The sequence below is a fragment of the Centroberyx affinis genome, unplaced genomic scaffold (genome assembly GCF_046629955.1).
Source record: "Centroberyx affinis isolate AG114_WGS23_722 - 3 ecotype Tasmania unplaced genomic scaffold, CSIRO-AGI_Caff_v1 ptg000006l_1, whole genome shotgun sequence".
NCBI lineage: Eukaryota > Metazoa > Chordata > Actinopteri > Beryciformes > Berycidae > Centroberyx > Centroberyx affinis.
In genome coordinates, this window is record NW_027278722.1 from 58004 (window position 1) to 83623 (window position 25620).

The following is a 25620-nucleotide window of genomic DNA, read 5'->3' on the forward strand; positions in this document are numbered from 1 at the left end:
CTGCATCATATTAGTTTCTAACTTGACTCCAATCTAATCTATTTGAACTAATTAGTTAATATCTGACTGCAGCCGACTGTGTGCAGAGGTTTTTTTCTTATTTTTTGACCTTATACAGGCTGTGTTAAATTACTAATATATTGCATGGATATTGTGCAATATTTCAAATCATGTTTCAACTAATTGCTCAGAACACAATTGGATTAAAGATTCTCCAATCAGTTGCAGATATATTTCCTCATAACATGGTAAATGGTAACCTCACAGCAAAGTGCACCAAACTGCAATTGCATTTGAAATAGTCATCTATAAACAGTGGCCAGGCTATATCACACAGATATTCATAACAAGGAAAAAAAAATATGCATTTGAATTTGAACTGTTAACTGTAAAAATTAGTTTCTCCTAGTCAATTTAATCTTATTCAAGTCAGGCCAACAAATGCAGTAATAACAGACATGGGAATTTGCACCACAGACTTCAAGTGTTTCAAATGTTTTAATGTTTAGAGATACAGCAAATCCAAGGGCTTTCATAATGCCGTTTATCCCTATGATTATTTTTTTTATGTGATTAAAGAATCCAAATAGCTTTATCCTTTATTCATTATTTACTCAGCAAATGCCACTGGAAACATTTGATCTTTTTTCATGTGGCCTATAAAAGCAGCAAAATGAAACTCTTGTAGCCTACTTGTCATGTAATTACCAATTTTTCAATAGACTTCAGATGTTGAGGAGAAAATGTTATTTGACAACTCCATTTCTGTTGTTGTTATTGATGCAAATGAGATTGGTTTGAGAAATTTTGGGAACTTATATCATATGCTGGGTGCGTCCGCCACCTGTACCTTGAGCGTGTCCGCTAAATTGTTGACCATGCAGGAACCCTACGGGACTATTCATTCCCTTGTCGGAGAGTGTTTGAGGTGTGTGCTCCAATGACCTTGGGGTCGCATACCGCGCGAAGGGGCTATGCAGTTATGCCAACCATGTAGATGTTTAAATCAAAACACTGGCAATCAGAGGTGGACGGTGGGAGGGATAGGGAGGAGAGAAGAAAAGAGAGGATGGGGGAGGGAGTGCTTGTTGTTAGGCCATGGTCAGGTGGGTAGGTGCTTGGTGGTGGGTGTGTGTGAAGACTTGAAATATGTTGAGGAGAAGCGTGTGTTATCTTTTCTCCTCGCCACCGGCCGTCCAGTACCTCCCCTCGCGGCGTGTTGTCAGCAGCTTACCTCAGGGCCTGGCAGGAGCTCAAAGAGAAAACAGGGGGAAATATGATCCATATGGTGGCACTATAAAGCTCAGTGCTGATTTGCAGGCTTCATCAAAACCTGGTCAAGCCTTCATCACTGCCCATGCCTGGCATCTTCCTCTCACACCTAGTCGCTGCGCTCTGAACTTCTCTCTCTGTCCTCAGCAGCACCGGTTCTCTGCTTGACCCCGGGGTCCCACGGCAAAAATCTTCAAAGCTGATTTCTAAAAGAGGTAGGTTGACTTCCAACTGGAGAAGCGATGGATTTAAGCCTCACACAACATGGGTATGGGATCACTAAAAGATGAAGAAGATTAGGTCATAAATAACAGTGATTTTTTATGTCTTTTTCATGTTTTGTAACCCGTTTGTATAAAGTGAGATTATTAGAGAGAAATCATATGTTGCATTTCAGTCCTCTTTCAATTATGTCCCATTTCTCTCTTAGGCTGGCTTAAATATGAAGATACTAAGCCAGGTTGCTTTCTTGCTTTTGCTCGGGGGGATCTGCTGTCAGAGCAACCGCAATGCCAAATCCAGCGGCAAGCCCTCCAGGAAGACTGCGAACCAAGGAGGAGATGTCGCCCAGTCTCCCCCAGAGGATGACTCCCATCCTCGGGTGGAGACCGGAGGCACAGCCGAGTCCGGGCGGGACAGCAGCTCAGGAGCTCGAGCCGCTGGACAACAGGCAGACGATATGAGGCTGCACTTCCTCAAGAACACCCAAGTGACCTGTAATGATGGAACAGCAGCTGGGTGAGATGTGCTGGACCTCATGCTTTCTCACATCCCGCACCTTACATTTGTTTTCCTAAAATACCTGGCAGTTATTTTGTGAAATAAATGTGACTTTTAATGATGTCTGAGACATTTTAAGTTGCCACAAGTCCTCCAAACACACAATTGGTAGTTTGTTGTCACTCATGCTTGGATTGCACATTCATGCTGACGTTTTGACTGAAAAGACTTGGTTTGACTTGTTCATTTACCAAAGAAGTGATTGTCATTGGCTGTCTGCTTGCTGCTTCATACGATTATAGAGTAGAAACATTGATTTCCGAACCTAGATGGAGTGTCAGTGTGTGTCCATACATGGCTGCTCTCTGTCCACCATCTCCTCATTCCTGTTTATTTGTGGTTCTACAGGTTTTACCTAAAGGAGTTCAGAGGAAGCCGCCGATGGCTGTTATTTCTGGAAGGTGCGTATTTAAAAACCCAACTGGTTAATTTGGTCCCCAAAGGTCAGCTTGTTTTGGCGTGACGCCCCCATTGGAATTTTGATGGGGATGTCATCTTGCCTTGTCATCTTCTTTTTTTTCCTCCTTTTTCGGTTGCTGCCTGTCACTTCGATGGACTTAGGATGGGGGAAATTTATGTGGCTTGTGCTCTGGCGTGACATTTTACCTGGCTGAAGTCATCATGACTTTCTCTGACAGGATTATCCAGTTCATTATAGGCAGTTAGCCATTTATGATTGTGTTACTGTAAGCGGTAGGCCCACAAGACTAATAAATTGGCCTTGATAGAGTCAAGCCAGAGTCAGCCACTTTGTATATAACCTAGTTGTATGCGGAAGAGAAACTAGTAGACACAAACTGAATGCCACTGTCAACTAACCAATCAGGTGCTGACAGTTGGCAATTTAATGGTATATCAGTCCTCTTTTTGAACAGCTCCAAATGAATGGTCAGACTTGCTAGCAGGCCGGGCTACAGGTGCATTCCTCTAGATATTCCCTCTTCATTCCTCACAGGCCTCCATGATGGGCTAACGAGGGGTCTCCCTCTCTGCGCCGGATGTGAGCGGCTAATATTAGTCTCTTATTTTTAGGTGGCTGGTGCTGCTACAACAAAGAGACCTGTGATTCCAGGTTCCAAAATATCCCTCGACTAATGAGCTCATCGGGGTGGCCCCAAACAAGAAGAGGTAGGTCAGCCGGCCATGGATTAGAATGCATGACACACATGTTCCCATTATATTGTAGGTTACTTGTTGTGTGATTTGCTTTGCCTACTGTTCAATGAGAGAAAAACATCTGTTGAATGTCTGATTGCTTGATTTAAAGGAAGTGGAATATTGTCTTCCCAAGCTGAGGAAAACCCCCACTGGCATAACACAAATATAGTGTGAGTACCTGCACGTCCTCTCAGAGACCTATTATTCTTCAACTGCATGCATCATAGTGACTGTTGGAGTTGACACATGCAGATTGTCCTCATGCCTGAGAGTCCTGATAGACTCCTGATTAGACTTGATAGGTCAGTGTGGGTCTCTCTCTGTCAGCTAGATCAGTGGTTCTCAAAGTGGGGTCCAGGGACCCCCAGGGGTCCTTGAGGGGGTTCCAGGGGGTCCCCAGCAAAAAGGGGAATAATTTATTTTCACTTTAATTCCATCCATAAGTAACACAATGACAGAATGTATGACTATTTTGGTCATGGGTTTCATACACTTTCTGTAATAAAACAGGCAAAAATCGTATCAGATGGGGGTCCGTGGTCTAATTTGTGTCAGTTTAGGGGTCCTTGACGTGAAAAAGTTTGAGAACCACTGAGCTAGATAAATCATCTAAAAATCACTTAAAGAGCCACATCTGAGTGGGACTTCTTCCTATCCATATTGAACTGGCTAAAGTTAAATATGCACTTGAACAGGGCATTCAAATGGTTTCATATTGAGACTACAGGAAATCCATTTTGTTTATGCTTCTAGATGTTTTGATTGAGTTGCTTAAATTAACTTCATTCCAAGTTTGTTTAATTTATGTAGCTATTTGTTACAATTATTTCATATGTTTGTATTATTTTACTTTTGTATTTGCTGTGTGTATAATTTATTTAGTGCTATTTTTGCATTGTTTGTTTGACTGTTTATGTTTCCCATGTATTTGCATGCACATTTTGTTTGTATTTATGGTTGTGTCTTTTCCTTGTGTTTTTTCTGTCATCTATAGCTATAGACTATATTTGCTGTGGCATAGCTAGTGAGATAATGAGATGCTCTGGTGTGCCATATCTGAGTGTGTCAGGCTGTTCATAGATGTGATTGAAGAAGCCAGCTGCAAGCTGAGCTGCTCTGAAGGATGACACTGTCTTATAGGCCTCATCAATCCTATTACCTGTGCAGTACGCTTGATGGCAGCTACAGAACTGTACAAGCTTTAGTCTAATGTTTATGACTGTCCCTTTTTCTGCAGATTCATCCCATACTGCTCCAGTGATGTATGGAGTGGGACTGGGCCTGCCCCAACCCCCCCTAGGCCTCGCCAGGGAAGAGAGAAGGAAAAAGACAGAAATGCAAGTAAGAAGTTTCTCCAGAGGCATATGGATTCCTCCAGTTAAGCCCCTCATACCAATAACAGATCTATGCCTCCTTAAGCCACAAAAACACATTTAATGTAACTCTTCCATTCAGTGTGGATCTCCTCTTTAGTTGATGTCTGTGTTTTTTATTAGCCGAGTACACCTTCATGGGATCCCTGATCATCCGCGAGGTCATCAAAGACCTCATCCCCAAAGGAATCAAGCAGGCCAAGATTGTCATGCTGACTGGCACAAGGTGAGTTCTTTTAGTCCCTCGCTCTCCTCTGCTGCTGACCCAAGCTTTTGGACTGCGGCCCACAGTCCCAAACACACAATCTCATCTCTGGCTCTATCCCAGCCCACTTCTGGGACACACTAACTAATAGAGGCCCTATTTTGGGTACATCCTGTTGTCAGCCATAAAGATGTTTACTGTGAACAATGACTTAATGTCTATTAAAGGGCCTTGCCCAGTAATGGTGAACATTCTTCCCATGTTAGCAACATGTTCGGTGGGACACCCTAAGGGCCTAAAAACAGAATCCACTGTTAAGTCGGATGGCAAGCTGCTTAATTTTTACTGCCCTGCTGTTAGTTGGCATGTAGGACCATTTTGATACCCAGAGCCAAAATGTCACTCTCAAAGCCAAATCATTCAATCAGTTTCTTGGCTCCCTTACAGCGCCGGGGGGACAGGTGTTTTGCTGAACATCGAGAGGGTGGCCACTCAACTGGAGCAGCTTGGTGGGGAGGCCCAGGTCCGAGGCCTGGTGGATTCCGGGTGGTTTCTAGAAAGTAAACAGCAGAGGTCACCCGACTGCCCAGAGACTGTTTCCTGCTCACCTGAGGATGCTATCAAGAGGGGACTCAGGTAAAAACACACAAACCTTGCATTCTTTTGTCAGCCCATACAGAATCAGAGTCACTTTTATAGGCCAGGTACACAACACGTAGACTTTGAAATGATAGTCTTCGATAATGTGCTGTTCCATTTGGTTTGACAATGTGATGTATTAAAGGAATTGACCACCAGTACATTTGGGTTTGTTGATTGTTTTGGTTGTTTTCTCAGGCTGTGGAATGGGGTTGTGCCTGATGGGTGTCGGCAGCTCTATAAGAGAGGAGAGGAGTGGCAGTGCTTCTTTGGCCACAAACTGTACTCTACCTTGACCTGTGAGTGCCTGTCAGCTAAGGCTGCCATCATCTTGGAGTGAAGTGATGTCTTACTTATGCTGTTCAACAGCAGCATGTACTGAACTTTGAAAGTCTTTCGTTTAATTTACTCAGGAGCTGAAAAGTGGATTGACACCCAGATATGCTGAACATTGGGACTATTGATGCTAGTATTACATTCAAATAGGCAAAGCCCTTTATGTAAACAACATGCCTAGGTTATGCCTAGGATCACTGTTTTAGTGAAATGTCTTAGTAGGAAATGCTTGCAGTGCTACTACATGTCAGCTCAATAGTGCACTCTTTGTTCCCTGTAGCCCCTCTGTTTGTGGTTCAGTGGCTGTTTGATGAGGAGCAGCTGAGAGTGGAGAACATCTACCTGGGAGGGCAGAGCCTGTCGGAGCAGCAGTGGATCTACATGCAGAACCTGGGCAAGGAGCTCAAGATCTCCCTCAGAGACGTCACGTACGTTCACACCAACTTATTTTAACTTGGAAGACTAAGGTAATCCCATTTAGCAGAGAATCCCAAGTCAGTCTCAAGTCTTGAGGCACAAGTCTCAAGTCAAGTCCAAGTTTAAATGTAGATTACCAAGTCAAATCCAAGTCAAGTCCATGTCATTAATGTCAAGTCTCAAGTCAAATCTAGAATGTATAGAACGCCAAGTCAAATCAGAACAAATCAGGAGTCCAGTATTATTGGTCTGATTAGAGGAATCTGTATTTGTATTCAACTTCAAGAAATTAAATCATTCCATACAAATTCAGAAAACAGAATTTAAATGTAGTCTATCTGTCTATGTCTAAGTAATTTATGCATGCACAAGATCTTTTGTCAAGACTTGAGAAACCTTTTCAAGTCATCAATCTACAAGTCAAAGTCAGTCTCAAGTGTGACTTGAGTCCAAGTCATGTGACTCAAGTCCCCACCAGCTAGTAACAATAGATTGTGATCCAATATATCTAATATGCATCAGGTGAGAAAAAATAAGGATGGACTAAGGCCAAATTGATATACAGTATGTGCTGTCGTCCAGTAAACATGGCAGACCTGCCAGAGAGATGACTGCCTTCTGCTGTGTGTGTTTCAGGGCTGTATTCGCTCCCTCCTGCCTCTCCCACACACTGATCACTAAAAGGTAAGAAAGGATATTTGACCCTGATAAGCTCTCCCTCCTGCCACCCTTCGTTTTGTTCCCGTTTCTCCCAGTAGCCATCTCTACCTAGTGAGCTCATGCTGCTGTTTCTGTTAGCTCGTTCATCACGCCGCATTCTGCGTGTCACAGAATGCCTTTTCACACTTTCACTAACCCCTCAGTACCCCTCTTTCGCTGTCTCTCTCTTACACGCCGTACATATGGACATTGATGGGTCAATGCCAGGACAAGGGGTGGAGTCTCGGCTGTGTCTAAAGGGTTGGGTTAAGTTGGGTGTGTTGTGTTGCGGGACATGTTCCTTTATGGGAAGAGCTGCCCGTCCAACCGTGGTGTAGATAATTTCACAGTTGCAGTTCTGTGATGTAATCCAACTCTGTGACATTGGTTATGGTGTTGTCAGTGGTGAGATGAACACTTAGGGAATAGATTGAGACACTGGCCGCCAAGGCAAACTGCAAACCTTGAGAGAAGACGGGGCTTATGATAGGAATAGCAGACATCACTCTCCCCCTTCTTGTTTGCTAACCCCATCCTCCCACCTTCTCCTTCACTGTCTGCCCACTCTTTCCTTCCACTTCTTTCTCTTTTCTCTCTCCAACTTTGCATCTCTCCTCTCTCTCTCACTCCTCTCCTTTCACTCTGTCTCCTTTTATCTTTCTTCTAGTAACTGGATAGATTTCCAAGTGAAAGGCACCTCTCTGCCGCGGGCCCTGCAGTGCTGGGACAGGAGTCTCCAGGAGGCCAACCGCAACAACAGGACCCCTACGAAGGGCTGTCCCTTCCACCTGGTGGACAACTGCCAGCGGCCCCAGTGCAACCCCACCTGCCCGGCCTTGGTGGACCAGGCCACCCAGCAGGAGCTCACCCTGCTCCAGATGCTGGTAGCCATGGGCCTGGATCTCCAGAGGTTGGGCCTGGATCCCCAGAGTGATGCAGGCTCCCCGGTCAGCATGACCAGCAATGGTGGCTAAGTTTAGAAGAGGAGAGCAGCTAAAGAGATAGCCATGCAAAGGCTTAACGTAGGAATAAAATGTGTTGAAATTATAATGTAACCATAGAAATAATACAGAAATCTGGTTACTTCTTCTTGTGCTGCTCAGCATTCCATTGTGCTCCATGTCTCTGTTACCTTGGCGACTTGACTGGCAGGTATGTCACTGGTTTGGCTCCTGACGACCTCTACTGGACACTTGAGGGAAGAGCGGTGTCTCTAAAACCTAAAGGTGTGCCTCTTGTACTGGTTGGAGAGTGTTGAGTTCTTGTAGATGGCCAGACATACGTCCTACAACACACTTTCATCTTTATCACTCTACATGGAAATTCAACTTCAGAGCATGACAGTGGAGTTGAATACTTTTAATGAATAGGGGCTCTTGTAAAATGTCAGTGGCACAAACATCCTAGACAGGACACACAAAAAAAAAGATTATAAAATGGCACACCATATAGTTGTCTGCCTCTGTATTAGCTTCAAGTAGCTCTTTTTTTATCTGATAGTGCTCCTTGACTTTTCATAGGATAGTCTGGTTTCCTGTCAAGTATATTCATGGAAAATTTTGAAGAGCCCAGTATTTTTACACAGTGAAGCCTGGGTGCAAACTCACAGATTCGTTCTCTTACCCACTCAAGGAACAAACACACAAACATACAAATATACAATCACATAAACAAACTCATTTTTTGCACACACAGTTCCAAAGACACACATTGTGATTTTTGTGACTTAGTTTCTAGTTCTTGATGCTCCTCTGACTTTAGAATACATATATATATATATTTTTTTTGTGCATGTAAGACAAAAGGGTGACTAGTTATTGATATTCTTCAGTGTAGGCCATCAGGAGATAGTCACAGGAATACTACAACAGATGATTTGTTTTCATGTGTAGTGTGTAATCTATACTCACAGTTCCAATTTACCTTTTTGACAAGTGAAATGTCCTCTTTAAAAAACGCTGTGGTTATCACCGCTCAGCTGTGTGGATGATCTATATGTGATGACATGCAAAGACATAATACAGAGTATGTATTGAAGTTCTTGGTTTTTGTCAACATTTAAAAATCGTGCTTTTTTATTATAGTGTTATATTAGTGCATTTGTATTTTCCCCCAGTTAGTGTGTTTACCATGTCAACCGGTAAGAATTTGACAAGAACTGTACCTATACTGGCAATTAGTGTCAGACTGAGTTGTTGCACATGTTGAAACAGGGAATAAACATTTGAAATGGCCCAAGCAATGTGAACTGTGTGTGCTGAGTTTGACTAACTTCTGTTCCCACTGTGTTAACCGACTCACTTCGTTCATACTCTTGACAACTTTTATATGTCACAATCATAGCCTATATATGAGTGGGTGCAATGAGAAATTGCATTTTACAAAGTAAATTGCCAAGCCTGTATATTTTCCATCCTGGCAAATGTGCAAAGCCTCCTTCACAACACCACTGAGACTCCTGTTCAGACTGCCAACAATCTTGGTGTGATCCTATTGAACCAACTGTCATGGGAGGGCCACATCACAGACACAATCCTGTGGGTTTTGCCCTATAAAACATCTGCCAAGTCAGACCCGTCCTCACCAGAGATTCAGCTCAGCTCCTTGTCCAAGGTCTAGTCATATCCCATCTGGACTACCAGCACTCTCTCCTGGCTGGGCTGCCAAGGTGGGGGGAGGGGGGGAGGGGGGGAGAGGGGGTGGCATGCCCCTTCCTGTTTGAGAGATCACCTGAGGAGCGATAAGCTAAAAGGGGCTTATAACCACCCTGAAGGCCTTTTATATCACAGTATTAGTAGTACATGTAAGCAATTCAAACCTGGTGCACACATGCCTTACTTCTCATCAACAGCTTACATTAGTCAGTAGTCAGCATTTACAGCCACATGAATGCTTTCATCCTCCTCATAAAATCATTACACACTCACCTTCATTACTCAATCTGTGCAGATAGTGCAGATAAAATGTCTGGGGATCCTTCAGAGGAGAAAATGGCCAAAATTGTGAGAGATTCCAAACTGCATTGAGAAGCAACTAATAGGGCCTGGAAACACAATTTTACACCTCAACCTATTTCTCTTGTCTAATTTTTTATACCATTAAGGGCAAAAAGAGTGTATTTACTCGTATGAGTGAGTGAGACATTTCAGTAATACCAACACTACTGAGTGACATAATGTAGAAATACTAATAGTGGTTAAGTGCTTCCTTATCTTGTGTGGAAACATTTTTTCTTAGTTTCTGTAAAATGGAAATGGAAACTCTCTTGCTAAACCAGGAAAATTCTCTGGCAGGCTCCTGTTTGATATTTCAAAGTTGTTCAATTTCATATTGCATTTAATTTTATACCTGTAATTTTTTTTTTTTTTAGATTGAATTACATATTAATCTCAGTGAGAGGTCAGAAAAGCAAGTGGGCCTATTTTGTATTTTCTCCCTTGAAAGAGTACATGCACTGTACAAAACTCACCAGAAATTTTCAAAAATTTGCCTCATGCCGGTGGAGCATTTCTGGGGAAGTGCTCTTTTAAAGATTATTTTAATGGCATTTCTGCTTTATAAGACAGTTCACAGTGAGAAGAGTCAGAAAAATTGGGAGAGAGGGGATGTAACAAGCGAGAAAGAAAGATCCATTGCATTTACATGGCAGACGCCTTGAAGCTGAGCCACCAGGAGAGCCCAGAAGATTCCCTTTTAGAGAATAAAACTAATATTAGACTACATTATAACCTGACAACTCATTTCTTGAAAAAAAAAAAAGACAACATATCAACATATCCCCTATCACATCACAGATATACATCATCCTGGCCACTCCTATATCTTTCTCCTCCTCTTGCACTGAAAATGTGTTGTGTATTAACAACAAAAACAATCTACTTTTTGTGGCTTTGAACCTTGCATTGCTCTCTAATGGTTGCTTGTAATGTTGACCATCTATGAATTTAAAATTCTTCTTCTGGTGCATTCAGTATAAGTCGCTCTAGAAAAGGACATTAAATAGATGCCTGAAATATAATTGGTAATTGTAAAATATGTGTGCACACTGAAAAATATAGGCCTAAAATTTTTGCTTTTGCTTTCCATCAAATCCACCTAAACCTTACAGCTGAACGCACTGACACCCAGCTGTATCAGACCATGATGTCATCAGAGCCCTTCTTCCATCCTCACCTCTGGGTGGCGCTGCTGTGAATTTAACAAGTTTTTTTTTTTTTTTTTTTTTTACTAAAGATTTTATCTGTTTAACGAGACACCCGATGGCAAAACAAAGATTTTTGAAGATAAAATGAATAGCTTCCTAGTTGAACATAGGCTATGTGAAAATCCTCATAAGTGTTAACAACAAAAACCAGAAGATCCTATGAGTCCAACTCACTGCACTTTATAAACCACATTAAGTTACCAATATTTAGCTGGCAAACCTGCAATAGGCTATGTGTAGGCTCTCCCTGTAGCCTACACAGAAACATTAGCACAGCTCGGACAGAAGGCATTCATAGAAAATATTTATTGTAACTTTGTTCTGTTTTCTACAACAAATCAAAAATCTAAACAATTTTATATGATCAATTTGATAATTCCACTGGCTGAATTTCATATCCACAAATGCATGTTTTCTAAAAGGAAACCTCTTTTCTCTGTGTTCATACAGGAATCCGAACAAGCCTATATTAAAACCATAAAATGTTCATCTAATTTGAAAGCTCTAAGAACTTTGGATCCTTGTCATACTTTCAGTGTTTGTATAAATCTCCACCCACTCTCTCATGTTCTTTTTGTTTATTATGAGCATACTGTATACTATTGCTGTATACTACTCATATATGCTGTGTGTTGCTTAATAAAAATTATTATAAAAAAAAAACAACAAAACAAGACCGCACTATCAAAGAGGAGAAAGACTGAAATTTCGTGGTGTGTTGGTGATCTCGTTTTGAAAGATCTTGCTTTTTTTCCCATATTGCATTGCAAAATTTTTCTACTTCCTCTTTCCGCCATATTGCAGAACCGGTAAGGTCTCCTCTTCGACTGTCATCTTCAATCTTTTCAGTATCTAAAGCATCTAAATGTTAATTTTGCCATTTATGTGATCATGTTAAAGCACAACTATATAGTAATGACACGGGATGATTATCGGCTCGATCATGAAAACGATTTGATCATATTTCGGGTCCAAATTTCACGTCCCGGTCTCCCTGGCCTTGGGAGTTAGTGCGATCAAGGCGCCTCGTTAACTGTTAGCTTTGCGCTAAAGTAAGTGTCTGTCCAACTGAAATGAGTAAACCCACGAAGCCTCCTGTTCATGTTCATGTGATGCATATTTTGCAGACTATCGACACATTATAGGTCACAGTTTGTGTAAATGTCCATCAGTTCCTTTGCTTATCAAACGTAGCCGACGTTAGCCAGGTAACTTTAGCTCGACTGTCTGTCTGCTGGTGAAGGGCCATGCTCTGCTGGGATGCTACGGGTGTTATGTGGGGAAACAAATGTTCCCACTCTTACATACAAATTAGCATTACGTGTTAATCTAACAGGTTGTTTAATTGTTAATAAGCGGTTCTGATAAGTCGACGTTTCGTGTCTTCGGTGATGCTAGCTGGGGTTTGCTAACGGGGCAGATGTTCATCTACCATCATTGTTTCCCATCCAGGAGGCTACTGGGACTTTTCCTACAAGCTCGACCACCTCTAAATTAACACTTTATTTTTCTTTCTTTCTCTTTTGCTCTCCAGGCATCATGGTGCGCATGAACGTTCTCGCGGATGCGCTTAAAAGCATCAACAACGCTGAGAAGCGTGGGAAACGCCAGGTCCTCATCAGGCCGTGCTCTAAGGTTATTGTGCGCTTCCTGACCGTCATGATGAAGCACGGTGAGTGACTGTTTCTCTACGGGTTTGTGTGATTGAGTGGCGGGCTGGCATCTCTACACACAACAAGTTTAAATACTCAAACAGCCTTTGGGTTGAGTCAAGGGATTTGCTGCTCCATCAGCTGAAAGGGATGCAGGTTGTGCAAGAATGTGTAGCTGTTCAAATCATGGACATGTCAGGCCCTGGATGTAAAGGTTCCCTAAGGGGCAATAATGCTAAACCTGATTAAGATATCAAGCTCAACAGTTAAAAGAAAACTGAATCTGATATTGCTGTTGAGTGTCATACTTGAGTTTTGGTTCTTAAACTTTGTGCTTTAACTCCTCCAGGTTACATTGGTGAGTTTGAGATCATTGACGATCATAGAGCCGGGAAAATCGTCGTCAATCTCACAGGCAGGCTGAACAAGGTAAAGTGAAAAGAGCAAATGGTGTGTGGAAGTGTTGGGGACAGTGAGTTAACCCTGAGGCAATTTTAAATATGCCTCAGTAATGCTAACCATGTTTCAGCTAGTTATGGGGTCTGCATGTGTAACTTCAATAATCTAATTTCATGAAAGCTCTACCAGTTGTAACAGCAACCCCCTCAGGTCAATAAAGTTGAGTCCCTTCCAAGCGTTACCACTTAAATGCATTTATTTTATGAGATGCTGTCCTCCAAAAGTATTCCATTAAACAATTCCTAACTTGAGCTCAATGCCTGTGGTCACCATCGTGATGAGAGGCAAGATGGCAACATGACGTTTTACAGGAGACGTGTTGCATTTACGTTTTTGTTTGGAGTTGTTTTATTGGAATGTTTTCAGAGTACAGCTGCTTGGAGAGTTTTAGGTAAATGCACACATAGGTTCTTAACACTTGGAGGGAATTGAAAATTTACTTGTAGCTGAGGGGAAACCGCCATTACAGTTGCTTACAATATACAAGCTGTAGCCACTGCAGGCTTTCTTGTTTCTGAATGTGGAGTGTAATCCCGTGTTTTTCTTTGTCTTTCAGTGTGGCGTGATCAGTCCACGTTTTGACCTCCAGCTCAAAGACCTGGAGAAGTGGCAGAACAACCTGCTGCCCTCAAGACAGTTCGGGTGAGAGTCACATCCGCAGAGTCTCTAGTTTACAGCTTTGAGGGAGAGTCGGGAGCCGACTGTGGTAGCTCCGTGCAAGGGATGGCTGTAGAGCAGGGATGTAGTTAAGAACAAACTGGGAGTAACAGTTTAGTGATTTGTTGCTGACTTTAGAATTGTAATGGTATTGCAGTCTTGCTCTTGAACAGTGAGGTACTGCAGGGACCTGATGGCTTGCTTAACTTGTCTGCTTTATTGATGCTGGCTTTTGCCCGGCCCTCCAGCATGGGTGACACGAGGGAATTAGGTTTATTTGGTTGTTCGCCTGGAGATTCATGGTTATTGGGCATGTTTGAGTATTTGGATTACCCAAAATGGATGTTGAAATCAACTTGCAACATCCGTATATATTTTTTTTAGAATAGACAGTGCACATTAACTGGCAAAGTTATTTGATTTTAGTTAAATAAAAATCATAGCTCTGCCTAAAATACACAGCTTGATGGTCCCTTGATTAAAATAGTTAGTGCTAATGATTTTGATCAGTAGTGGATGGGGCGGGGGTCAGTGGGGTAGAAACTGAGCTGTACCGGTCATTCAAACGGAGTAGCTGCCAATGAGGCCCACGGTTGAATCGGTTTTAAAAAAAGCGTAAATTTTGACCGTACAATTCATGCCGCTATTTGATCTATGGGGAGAAAAACATTTTAACTGCCCATCCGTGATGGTTATCAAAACATGTCTTTTCATGCATTGCTTACATAAGCAATACCTGCTTTATTGTAAGAGGCTTGAACTTTTTGCTTAATTCTCCACTAATTGTGCAACAACAGAGTGAGATCTATCTATTGCTGCTTCCCAAGACTATTTTCTGCTTATGGATATAGACGGCCACATGCAGTCTTAAATAGCCCTATTTTGACCTCAGTTGCACTCTACACTTTGCATTTTTTACTTGGCGTTTGTGCTTTATGAGACAGAATATAGCAGAGACAAAGGATTGACATGCAGCAGAGGTCATGAGCTGGTCTGGAGCTCAAAATGTAGAGTATAAGGTGTTTGTCTTAATCTGCCGACCGGACTGTCGCCCCTCGTGTTCCACGTCCGTTCCTTCTTAGCAGTTGAAATGGGGTGCAGCTACACAGCCGATTAACTGTGTCAGTATGAAATGGAGGTTGTAAAATATTGAAGCAATCAAGCCCCATAATTGAAAACTGGGGGGAAAAAATGCCCATTCCTTTTTTAAATGGGATGCGGTTTAATCAGAGGAACTTGATGGTAAAATTTGAGGTGATTACAATGTGGCTTTTTCCTGTTACAAGCCCATACAAGGTAATCCAGGTGTGATTTCTGCTTTGTGGAATGCCTGCATACATTTTAGTCCACTACAAGCTAGAGTTGTAATAGTTTTGCATGTGTAGCTTCTGAAACAACTTGCATATCCACATGTAATCTGTGCTGCAGTTTGTGGTAATGTTGTATATCAGACTGCACTTTTTCATTGTATTCATATGGAAATTTACTGTTCAAGCACGTTAGGAGGATAATGTATGCTGATTTGTTGTATCTTACTGATGGACAAATGTTTTTGTAATTTCATGTGAAATATTTCCTGATACTGTGAGTCTACAATTTGAAAGGCCATTGGGAATTAGCAGTATCAAACCCATTAACTCATTCTAAATGCAATGTCAAGACTTTTTTCATTGCATTAATATATCACTAATTAGTTGGTCCGATTTGAGACTTGAAGGTTTCTATTCCTTGCCCAAGTTGTACATCAGACGCAGAGGAGATGGAAAGTCATGCAATGTACCATCTGAAAGCTGCTCATAGGCACAGAACGTTTATTTTGTAATTTTTCCATTTCAGGCTGATTAATTATTGGAACAAGATGAGACTGCAGATAATTATTTCACAAACATTTGTTTATGAAATATTGTCTGATTCCATAAATGATAATTTTCTGGTAGAAAATATAGAAATCAATTTAGTATACTTTTTGTGGTTGACACATTACAGTATCTGAAGTTGAAACAAACATTTAGAATCATAATTAATTGTGGGTTATTTCCCTGCTTATTTCTGCTGCAGTTGAAGCGTGGGTTTGTTTCAGTTGGTTGCCTAATAGATGGTGGAATTTCTTCTTTACATTGAGAAAGTGACATACTTGTTTGTACCAGTTTCAGTTAGTGGATTTGTGATCTGAGTGAAGGATGTTGAGATTTAAATACCCCACTTAAACTGCTTCTGTCCATATATGACATGGATTCAGCTGAGGTGTATCATACCTTGTGTTTTGTCTCTGCAGTTACATTGTGCTGACCACCTCAGCTGGCATCATGGACCATGAAGAGGCCAGACGGAAACACACAGGAGGCAAAATCCTTGGATTCTTTTTCTAAAATGTAAAGAACTGTGCAAATAAAAAAAACAACCACGGGAAAGCTTGTAGTGTGCTGTTGACTTATTTCATAGTGAGAAATGTCTTTTTGAGACTGTTTTTTTTAAAGGCTGCAGTTCTATTCAATGGTTAAATATTAAACACAAAAAGCTCTGGAGAAAATGCTAGTTGCTAGTATTTTTTGGTTTTTGTTCTGTCGGATATACCAGTTTCCTGAAGAGCTTGTCTTTACAATCTTGACCCAAGCAACAGCACTTTCTGTCCTTTTAACACTTAAAAGTAGTTGTTACTAGGAAGACTATGTTGGTCACAAGGATGTGATGGGTATATTCACACTATACCATAGTATACCATTTCTCAATCTATTCATTTTCAGTAGAATAATATCAGTCCAGAAAGTCAGACCACACAAACGGCGAAGCACTGCCTAGGCTTAATGAATTACATGTTTTGTTTCATTTTTTAATGCATGGATATTAAGGCATTGCCTTACTAAAGTCTTGAACATATTTTTCATTTTTAGCCTACTTTTAGTAGGTAGCATTGAGCTTCTTTTTGATGTCTGCTCCCTGGTGACTACTTAGCTCCTCTTAAAAGGAAAGCTGCTTAACAGCTCAATATATAGTGATTTCTTTGCTTGCAGTCATGGAATAACCTTTGACGGAGCTGTAAAATGATGTGTGCATCACCATCTTGGGACCAAGTGTTTCTTGATTTCTATTCAATGAAAGTATTAACCTGCTATGTAAGAAGTACAGTTGAGACTTAAATGAGATGAGGTTAAACACAAGCTCCTCAGTGCCCAACTTTGTTACAAGCGCCACTGTTTGGACCACCTCAACACCAATGGAGCTGTTCTTTGGTCTGACTCAGAAGAACAATAGGTACAAACATTAGGTGTAATTGTCAACAGCCTGTTTCTATGGATTTTGATATGCCCGTATGGTTAGACTTGGTGCTAAAGTAGCATATGTAAAACTCTTAGGGTTATATTTTAGATGTTTTAGAGATGCACATTAGCTATTTAAAGGAAATGTACTATTTCCACTTTGGATATTTCTGAGATGAAGTGGTGTTAAAATGGGGGAAAATATACCCATGCTCATTCCCCTTTACCAGAGATGGAAACCTTATATAGAGCGATGTTTCTGGTTCACATTTTTAGCCAGGGATTGGACTGGCTGGGTGGGTATGAGCAGCAAAGGAGAAAGTGCCACCACAGTCATCAGTCATCACCTCAGATTTGGAAAGAATGAATGAGAACCTATTAGTAGGAACAACTTTTTGGAATAGGAAGTTAAATGTCTGAGTGTAATGACTGCCCCTTTGGGGATGTGAGGACCAGAAAATAAACAGGAAAACAGTGTCGCATTAAAAAATGAAAAGCAATTGTGTTTCCAATAAAAAAAAACAAAAAATACAAAAAAATCATTTGTTCCCTCTGGTGAACAACAACCTACCAACAGGCAGCTGATGAAATTAGGGGAATCTGAGAATTATGTGGGTGTCTGCTGAGAAGAAACCATAAAAAATGCTGTTTAGTAGTCCAAGCAGTTGGATTTTGTGACATGGCACATCTGAGAGGGCTGCATCTATAAACACCATAGCCTACCTGCAGTATGCATGATACTGTATGTGCTCCCACCTCAAATAGGTACATCCTCCGTGTTGTAGCTCTGCCCCCGGTGGCTATTAAAAGCTGCCACATCTTTGCTACATGGTTACCAACTTGTAAAAAGCCTGGCTGCAATCCTCTCAGCAGTGTGACCTCCTCTAGGGTCTTCTGTGTACTTTGTCTTGTCCCCAACCACTCTGGACTCCGGCTCCTGACCTCACATTAGACTCTAAAGAGGAAAGGTAACAGCCTGCTAATGCAACAGCTCTGGCCAAATGCTCTGTGTGGGCTAAGTGCACAGAGACTGTCTACCTCCCTCATGGGTTCACAGCACTTAAGCGCTGCCTTGTAAAGAGAAAACCAACTCTTGTGCTGCTGCGGTGTTTTAAAGCTTAGGGATACCAGCCAGGATACCAAGCTCAAAGACAACAGGCAAGCTGGAGGACTAGGACTTAAACGTTCTCTTAGCAGTGAGTCTTTTGACATGAAATAATCTGGGGTCAGCTGTCTTGGCTGCAAGGTAGGAAGCTATTGTTCAAATAGCTTCCTCTAAACAAAGTTGTAAGCAACTTGTTTTACTTTTTTAAGCAGGGGAGGGATGCTCCAAAGTGTCACAGCACTACAGCGGCATACGCAGACTGGGTAAGGTGTCCACCATATAAATGCAACATCTTTCTTGCTTGTTACATCCTGTCTCCCAACTTTTATGTCACATTTCAACTGTCTTATAAAGCAGAAATGCCATTAAAATAATCTTTAAAAGAGCTCTTTCCCAGAAATGCCAGAAGGCTACACGGGCATGAGGCTCCCCAGGGAGACATTTGAAAATCAGCTTTTAAAAACTAATTTCTGGTGAGTTTTGTACAGTGACAGGTGCATACCTTTTAAAGGGAGAAAATGCAATATACTTCCATGTCTGACCTCTCACTGAGATTAATATGTAATCCAATTTAAAAATTACAGGTATAAAATGAAATGCAATATGAAATTGAACAACTTTGAAATATCAAACAGGAGCCTGCCAGAGTAATTTCGAAAGAAAGAGTTTCCATTTCCATTTTTTGAGAAATTTAAGAAAAAAAATTTCCACACAAGATAAGAAAGCAACCAATATTAGTATTTCTAGATTATGTCACTCAGTAGTGTTGGTATTCAGTAACTTTTCACAGTAAATTTCCACCCAATAAGAGTAAATGCACTCTTTTTAACCTAAAAAATTAGACAAGTGAAATAGATGGAGGCCGAGGTGTAAAATTGTGTTTCCAGGCCTTAATAGTTGCTTTTCAATGCAGTTTGACATCTCACAATTTTGGCCATTTTTTCCTCAGAAGGAACCCCAGACATTTTATCTGCACAGACTGTATAAGAGAAGAAGGCGAGTATCTAATGATTTTATGGAGAGGATGAAAACATTCATGCTCACTGCTGATTAATGTAAACTGCTGAAGCGCGGTAAGGCATGTGCACCAGATTTGGATAGCCTACATATAGTGAAAATACAGTGGTATAAATGCGCTTCAGACTGGTTATAGGCCCCATTTAGCTTATCACTCATCAGGTGATCAGTGTTCACAATGCTCTATCTCTATCTCTGTGTTTCAATCTGAAAAGGACACCTAGGACAAAAGGGCAGGGTCAATCCCCGATAAACCCTATGTAGCACTAAGAGTCCCTCTGGAACAATGAAGGTCAACACTAAAATCAACAAAAATCATGCTAAGGTCCTTTCCAAACTGAACCTGAACATGGCTTGAGGAGGATAAAGCTCGGAGTTGGACACATGATGAAAAGCGCCCCTGATTCCTCACAAATCCCCCTGTGTGTCAGAGTCCGTTTGAAGACAATGCCACCCTACATCTGGGGAACAGGGGGCAGGGCCTGGCACCCAGCAACCAGCACCCATGTTTCTCCAGTCTTCACCATATGTCAGCTGGATTTCTGACATGTCCCTGAAGGGCTCAAAGCACTACCATGGAGGGGAAGGAGAGATGTGCAGTTCTCAAAACAAATAGAATACATTAATACAGAAACAAAAAGTCTGCTATCTGGCCTGTTTTGAGGGAGAGAGAGCGAGAGTGAGTGAGTGAGTGAGTGAGAGAGAGAAACTTGGTCATGCCTTTGTTGAACGTGTGAGACTGAAAATATTGTAATTACAGTATACATGAAAACATGCTGGCAAGCCTACTTATTTTGTATTTTCGATTTCAGAGAAGCTAAGTAAAACACAAAAGGCAGCAGTAAGAGGGAAGCAAAAATGACAAACTAGTGGGGAAATTCAAGTTTAAAGTTGCTCCTCATCTTAATACAACAAAATAACAGTGATTGTGTCTGCAGACTAAAATAAATGAGATCATTATAATATCTTGAAATAATACTGTTGGTTTTGGTTGATAGTAGGAATATCCATCTACATTGCCTCAAAATGCCGCCCATGTATAATCAATGTGAGCTGAATATCTTGCTTTAGTGCCTGCAAGTGACACTTAATTCCAAGTTGGACCCAACAAGTGCCGTGTATTTAGAAGATATTTTGCTATGCCTCTTTCCAGTGCTGAAATAGGTCAAAGCCCACTGTGCTGTGCATGTTGATTTTGTCCCACTTGCCAATCCCTTTCATTTCTGTTGACAAAATTGCCTGTCTCCATTTCCCCAAAAGATTGTACATGTGACCCGGGCCTAGAAAATTAGAATAGTGACATCAGCTCACTTCCTACTATGCAAACCATCCAATAGCAGGATGAAAGCAGAGATAGTTCAGAAACACACATTTTATGGTTGACACTGAGTTCCTTCCACAAACTTGATATCCATTACCATAGGAAACATAAAACATGACTATTGGATTCTGAAAACTTATTAACTGGTTGCTATGGCATCAGTTTTCCCCCCATCTTAAGTTGTACATAATGGTGTCAGCAAGGTGGAATGCCAGCTCTTTTACTGCTCCGCTGTACCATCATAGAAGTTCCCCCAGTGAACACTTGGGGGCAGTAGAGATATGTGTGATTATTCCTCTCATCTATTCGTCCTCCAGCTCTGGTCCTCATACTGCATTCAAGCCAGGCTGGCTGGCAGGCTGGCTGGCAGGCTGCAAGACTAATTATGATTGATTCAGAGATAACAGAATTAATATTGGACTAGCAGTAAAAGTATGAAATGTGAATTCAGTCAAAAGAGAGAAATTTCTTTTTATTCGGCTCCACATTGTCTTCTGCCTCCATAAATCAATTAGCGGGTCAGTGTGAAATGAGGGAGAAAAACAAAGACAGTTTGAAAAGTGAATGTGGATGTGGAAATGTGAATCCAGGCAATTCTCCACTGGCTTATCAGTATATACATGAAATGTGTTTTTAAAGTCAAGATTCAAACCTGCGTCCTCTGTTTGGCAAACCAAATGTTCTACTTCTGACTCTAGGATCTTTCCTTGAATTATTTCAACAATCGATGGAGCTCAGTCAGGCTTCCTTGTCTCTAAATGTGGAAAAAAAAAGAGCGATTCTTTTAACTTCGCTCAATGCTATCTTGTGTCGCCATAAATTTGCAGTCACGGTGAAGACAGGAGGGGGGAAGAAAGGTACGATTCAGACAAAAAACCTTTGCATTGGCAACTTCTGAAAGAAACAACAAAGACACAAATCCCCAATGAATAATCCTTCTGTTCGTATTCAAAAAGACTGATTGGATATTTTGATTTTACAAGGTTACAAGTTCTCAGGCAGGGGCTACATGGACCAACCAAACACTTCTTGTATTTACGCTACTGTACAGGCGTGGGATGAGATCATATTCTGCATTGGTCTACTACTACCGACCATATGATTTATTCCACCACCCAATACAGCTCAGGCGGACGCCCCTATCTACAAAGTCCTGAGGAAATTCTAGAATAAATGGTGACCAGCTGAGAAAAGATATGAAAATGTATCTATTGTAGAGAGAGAGAGAGAGAGGAGGCGGATGTTTGTCTCCCCCAACAAGAACGCATTCATACATTCCAAGGTGAAATAGAGGGCTCCGCATTGTCATATGGTCATTTCACTGATACACTTATCTCATGTTTTTCACTCTCTGCCCTATCTCTGTCTGTATGCCTTATTTACTAGGGCGAACCAGGGAGGTAGGAGTGGTGGATGGGAGGTGTGTATGCGTGTGGAGGAGCCCGGTGTGCATATGATGAATGAGATAGTTAGGAAGCGGTGAATTTATGGCTGTGAATGCAGCCATCCATCCTGGCCCGCAGTCCCTGGCTGTCCTCAAGGGCATCGTACTCCTCCGGGTCCCATCTTAGGTGGTTCACTGGGGATCCCACTCCTGCTGCCGTGTCGACACCGCCCGGGTCGTCCAGGAACACGTCACCCCCCCCCCACCCCCCTGCTGCACGTTAAACAACAATTAATTAACAGACAATGAACAAAAGCTGTTAATGCACATACAATAACAGGGAGGCCAAGAGGTGCCAGCAAGAGACTGCCTCTATAAATTAAGTCTCTCATTTGTCCGCTATAGATCACCTTGAGCATTACAGCGCGTTCTGGCCTTTTATGTGGATGATGTATGCTCCACAGTAAATTAAAGGTTGAGAAGTGCTTACTGTTCTGGGCTTCAATAATTAATGAGCAATAAGTACAATGTCTTTTTATTCAAGGTACAACATGTACAATTAACCTATCGCACAGCACATCACATCATATTGCACAGCACCAGATCGCATCACACTGTATCGCTTTGTATCGTATCGTATCGCATCGCATCTTATTGCATCGTATCAAATTGCATCAAATCCCGTCGCATCACATCAAATCGCATTGCATCAGATCATATCAATGCATTGTGTTGTGTGTATGTGTTTGTGTGTGTGTGTGTGTGAGAGAGAGAGAGAGACATCGCATCATCAACTAGTTTAATCTCCACTCATAAAACTATACTACTGGATCCTCAGGAGATAATTATTTGTGATGTAAAAACAGATGTGGATGAGGTTTCAGGTTTCAGTTCCCTGCATGTCCCGAGCTTCTCCTGGCATCATATACTTATCATATACATATAGACATTTTCTATGCCGCAGGCTTCCATCTGCCGAAATCCAACTCAGGATTTATTATTCACAGGTGGTGAATCATCCTCTTTAAGCTTGTTTATTCCCTGTATCTAAAAAAAAAAAATTATGCACTAAGATAAGCATGTACTTTACAAAGTTTACAAAAATATCTATCCAAATAAAACACAAACTTGTGCAACCAACAAGGACCAAATATAAGTTTGTGTTAATAGTTTCAACATTCCTAAAAGTAATTTGGGGTTCCAGGGCCAATATAGAATAAAATCCTTACTGTCCATCCAATCTTATCTCAAATGTCCAAGATAAGACAAATGCCATTTTGCCACTACAGAGGCAAAGCCTAATTCCACCTTGGTATCCTGTCTTAACTTTGCCATACTACCTTATCTCTACTTTAGGAAATCCTGCTGTAGTCACACTTGTCGCTGTATTAGTAGTGTCTTCTGAAATGGCAAAACTAATCATTCAATCATTTAGCTGATGCTTTTATCCAGAGAGACGTACAGAGGCTACAGGTATGAGCTTGGTGTCTTGCTCAAGGACACTTTGACAGTTGACATGGCTGTTGATGGATACTCGTTGGCCATTGTGGGAATTGAACCTGGGTTGGGGGTCAGTTTCTCTAACTGCTTGGCCAGACTACTTCCGTTGAGTCTGTTTGAGATACGATTTTGCATTTAGGATGCTTGGGTAATGTGTCTTCTGAACTGCGGTCGATGCCCTCTCAACACCAAAGACTTGACAAGGCAGCGCCCTTTGTAAAATGACGTCAGTTCACAATTACATCATTCTGCCTTCACGGGCAAAAGCAGCACATAAATGTTGGAGGGCAATAAAGTCGATGATTGCTTTGACTTTGTTCCTGGTGAGAGTGAAGAACATCAGTGGTCTGAGGGCCCATGTGCCAAGACGTGTGAGCATGCGTGCGTGCGTGTGAGCGCAATTGAAAGGATATTAGTGTTTCTGTATTGTGTGTATGTAAGTGTGTGTGTGTGTATGTGTTTGTGTTTGTGTGTGTGTGTGTGTGTGTGTGTGTGTGTGAGAGAGAGAGAGAGAGAGAGAGAGGTAGCAGCTGTAGGAGCCAGGGGCCCCAGGCTGCAGAAGACGTCAGACCCAGCTGGACGCCTCCAGGGGAGGTCAGGGTGTGTTGACAGCTTCCTACGGCAGAAGTGCCTCTGCCTCTTGTCTCCAACTTATGGATGTCTCTGAAGATGGCACACCACATCACATCAGATCTCTCTGTAATTAACACGTTTCTAGGGTTGGTTGAAGGGCAGATGTGTAGCAGAGACTGTGAAAAGATGTGTCTGATGGAAGGTGGAAGGTGTGTATGTAGGCATGCAGCATCAGTGCATCTAAAAATGCCCTTGATTTATCTATTCGCAAAAGTGTGTGTGTATGTGTGTGTGCATGCACAGCAGATGTGCCTCTTTACATCCTCTCCATGGATGTCTCATTCATATAAAAATGCCCTTGGCATTTATGCTCGTGAAAGTGATTGGGTGCACATCATTGCTATCCAAAAATCAGTAATATCTGAAACACTCGGCTTCTATCTTCTCCTCTCATGCAAATGGCCATTTTGTACCTTTTATAAGAAACCATTTCATTTTGAGCATCAGCTCACAGTTTTATCCCTCCATTCAATTCCTTTACTATAAAGACAGTTGGGTAATGCCAAATATCATTACCATTAAAGAGAGCCAGCCTCTCCTGGAATCACTCCATCCTTCTCCTCTCGCAAAGAGAACTACCCACCATTAGTGCCACTGGCCCTCATCGTTTATAGCCTTGGAAAACTACCTCCAGGTGCAAAGGTCAGAGGCAGCTGTGATCCAGGCAGGCGTCCTGCGATCTAGGTGCCTTCCTCTTCGCTTGGCAGGCTCCATATTGATTTGATTAGTTGCTAATTAAAACTTGGCAGGCTGGGCCGGGCACAAAGGAGATCGCTCAATTAGCGGGGTGTCAGAGAATCTAATTCTCTCTCTCTATTTCTCTTTCTCTCTCTCTCTCTCTCTCTTGCTCTCTCTCTCTCTCTCTCTCCTGCTCTATCGCACATCTCCATTCTATTTAATGAGTATAGAGGATGAGGGAAAAGGGAGGGAGGATAACTCTCTGAGGATAGAGATCGGGCACTCTCAAGGAGCTAAAAGCATCCAGCCCTGTAATCCTTGAGCTAATCTTTGCTTAAAGATGCAGTTTGTAACTTTTAAAGAAGGCACTGCCTGCCAATGGACGTTTGTTTGGGCACGTTGCCTCTAGCATGCCTTGTTGCTAGCTACCTCTCCTTCTGGCCAGACAACCAAGTTACACACAAGTTGCTACAGTTTCAGTGATGCGCCTCTGGGAGGAGGAATTATGAGCTTTAAGATCCTTTTCTCCTGTTTGTCTAGACACCAGATTTTCAAGACGCTGTGGATGGGAAGAGCAGTATTCTATTATGGAGGGGTTTTCATGGAGGAGTTTCATTTATTGATCCTGCTCGATTCATGATGACATGTTAGATATTTTTCTGAGCTTACATCTTGCAAACTACGTATTTAAGGAAAGATCTCTGCTAGACTAACAAGCTGCTACTCCAGGTCCTACTGGGGCTCAATGTGCTCCTTGCTGAATTCATCCTTTTATGCTACCAAGCTGACTGACTGCCTGCTGTCTTATATCACCGTCTGTCTCTGTCTGCAGCCTACAGAGAGCAGACGACAAAAGGAGACGGTACAAGCCGTA

The 25620-nt window shown here is 41.9% G+C and overlaps 2 protein-coding genes across 2 annotated transcripts; both read left to right on the plus strand.

Annotated features, from left to right (window-relative positions):
• Positions 1–1714: 1714 nt before the first annotated feature.
• On the plus strand, positions 1715–7853 carry notum2 (notum pectinacetylesterase 2). The gene is made up of 11 exons (XM_071518315.1): positions 1715–2010; positions 2401–2453; positions 3085–3180; positions 3320–3380; positions 4448–4551; positions 4707–4809; positions 5236–5424; positions 5626–5726; positions 6044–6191; positions 6817–6864; positions 7547–7853. The coding sequence occupies exons 1-11, from the start codon at positions 1715–1717 to the stop codon at positions 7851–7853; spliced, it is 1506 nt and encodes a 501-aa protein (XP_071374416.1).
• Positions 7854–11864: 4011 nt separating this feature from the next.
• On the plus strand, positions 11865–16265 carry rps15a (ribosomal protein S15a). Its single transcript, XM_071517949.1, has 5 exons — positions 11865–11892; positions 12618–12755; positions 13085–13164; positions 13751–13836; positions 16127–16265. Exons 2-5 carry the CDS (start codon positions 12623–12625, stop codon positions 16218–16220), a joined length of 393 nt encoding a protein of 130 aa, XP_071374050.1. The 5' UTR covers positions 11865–11892; positions 12618–12622; the 3' UTR covers positions 16221–16265.
• Positions 16266–25620: the final 9355 nt, after the last annotated feature.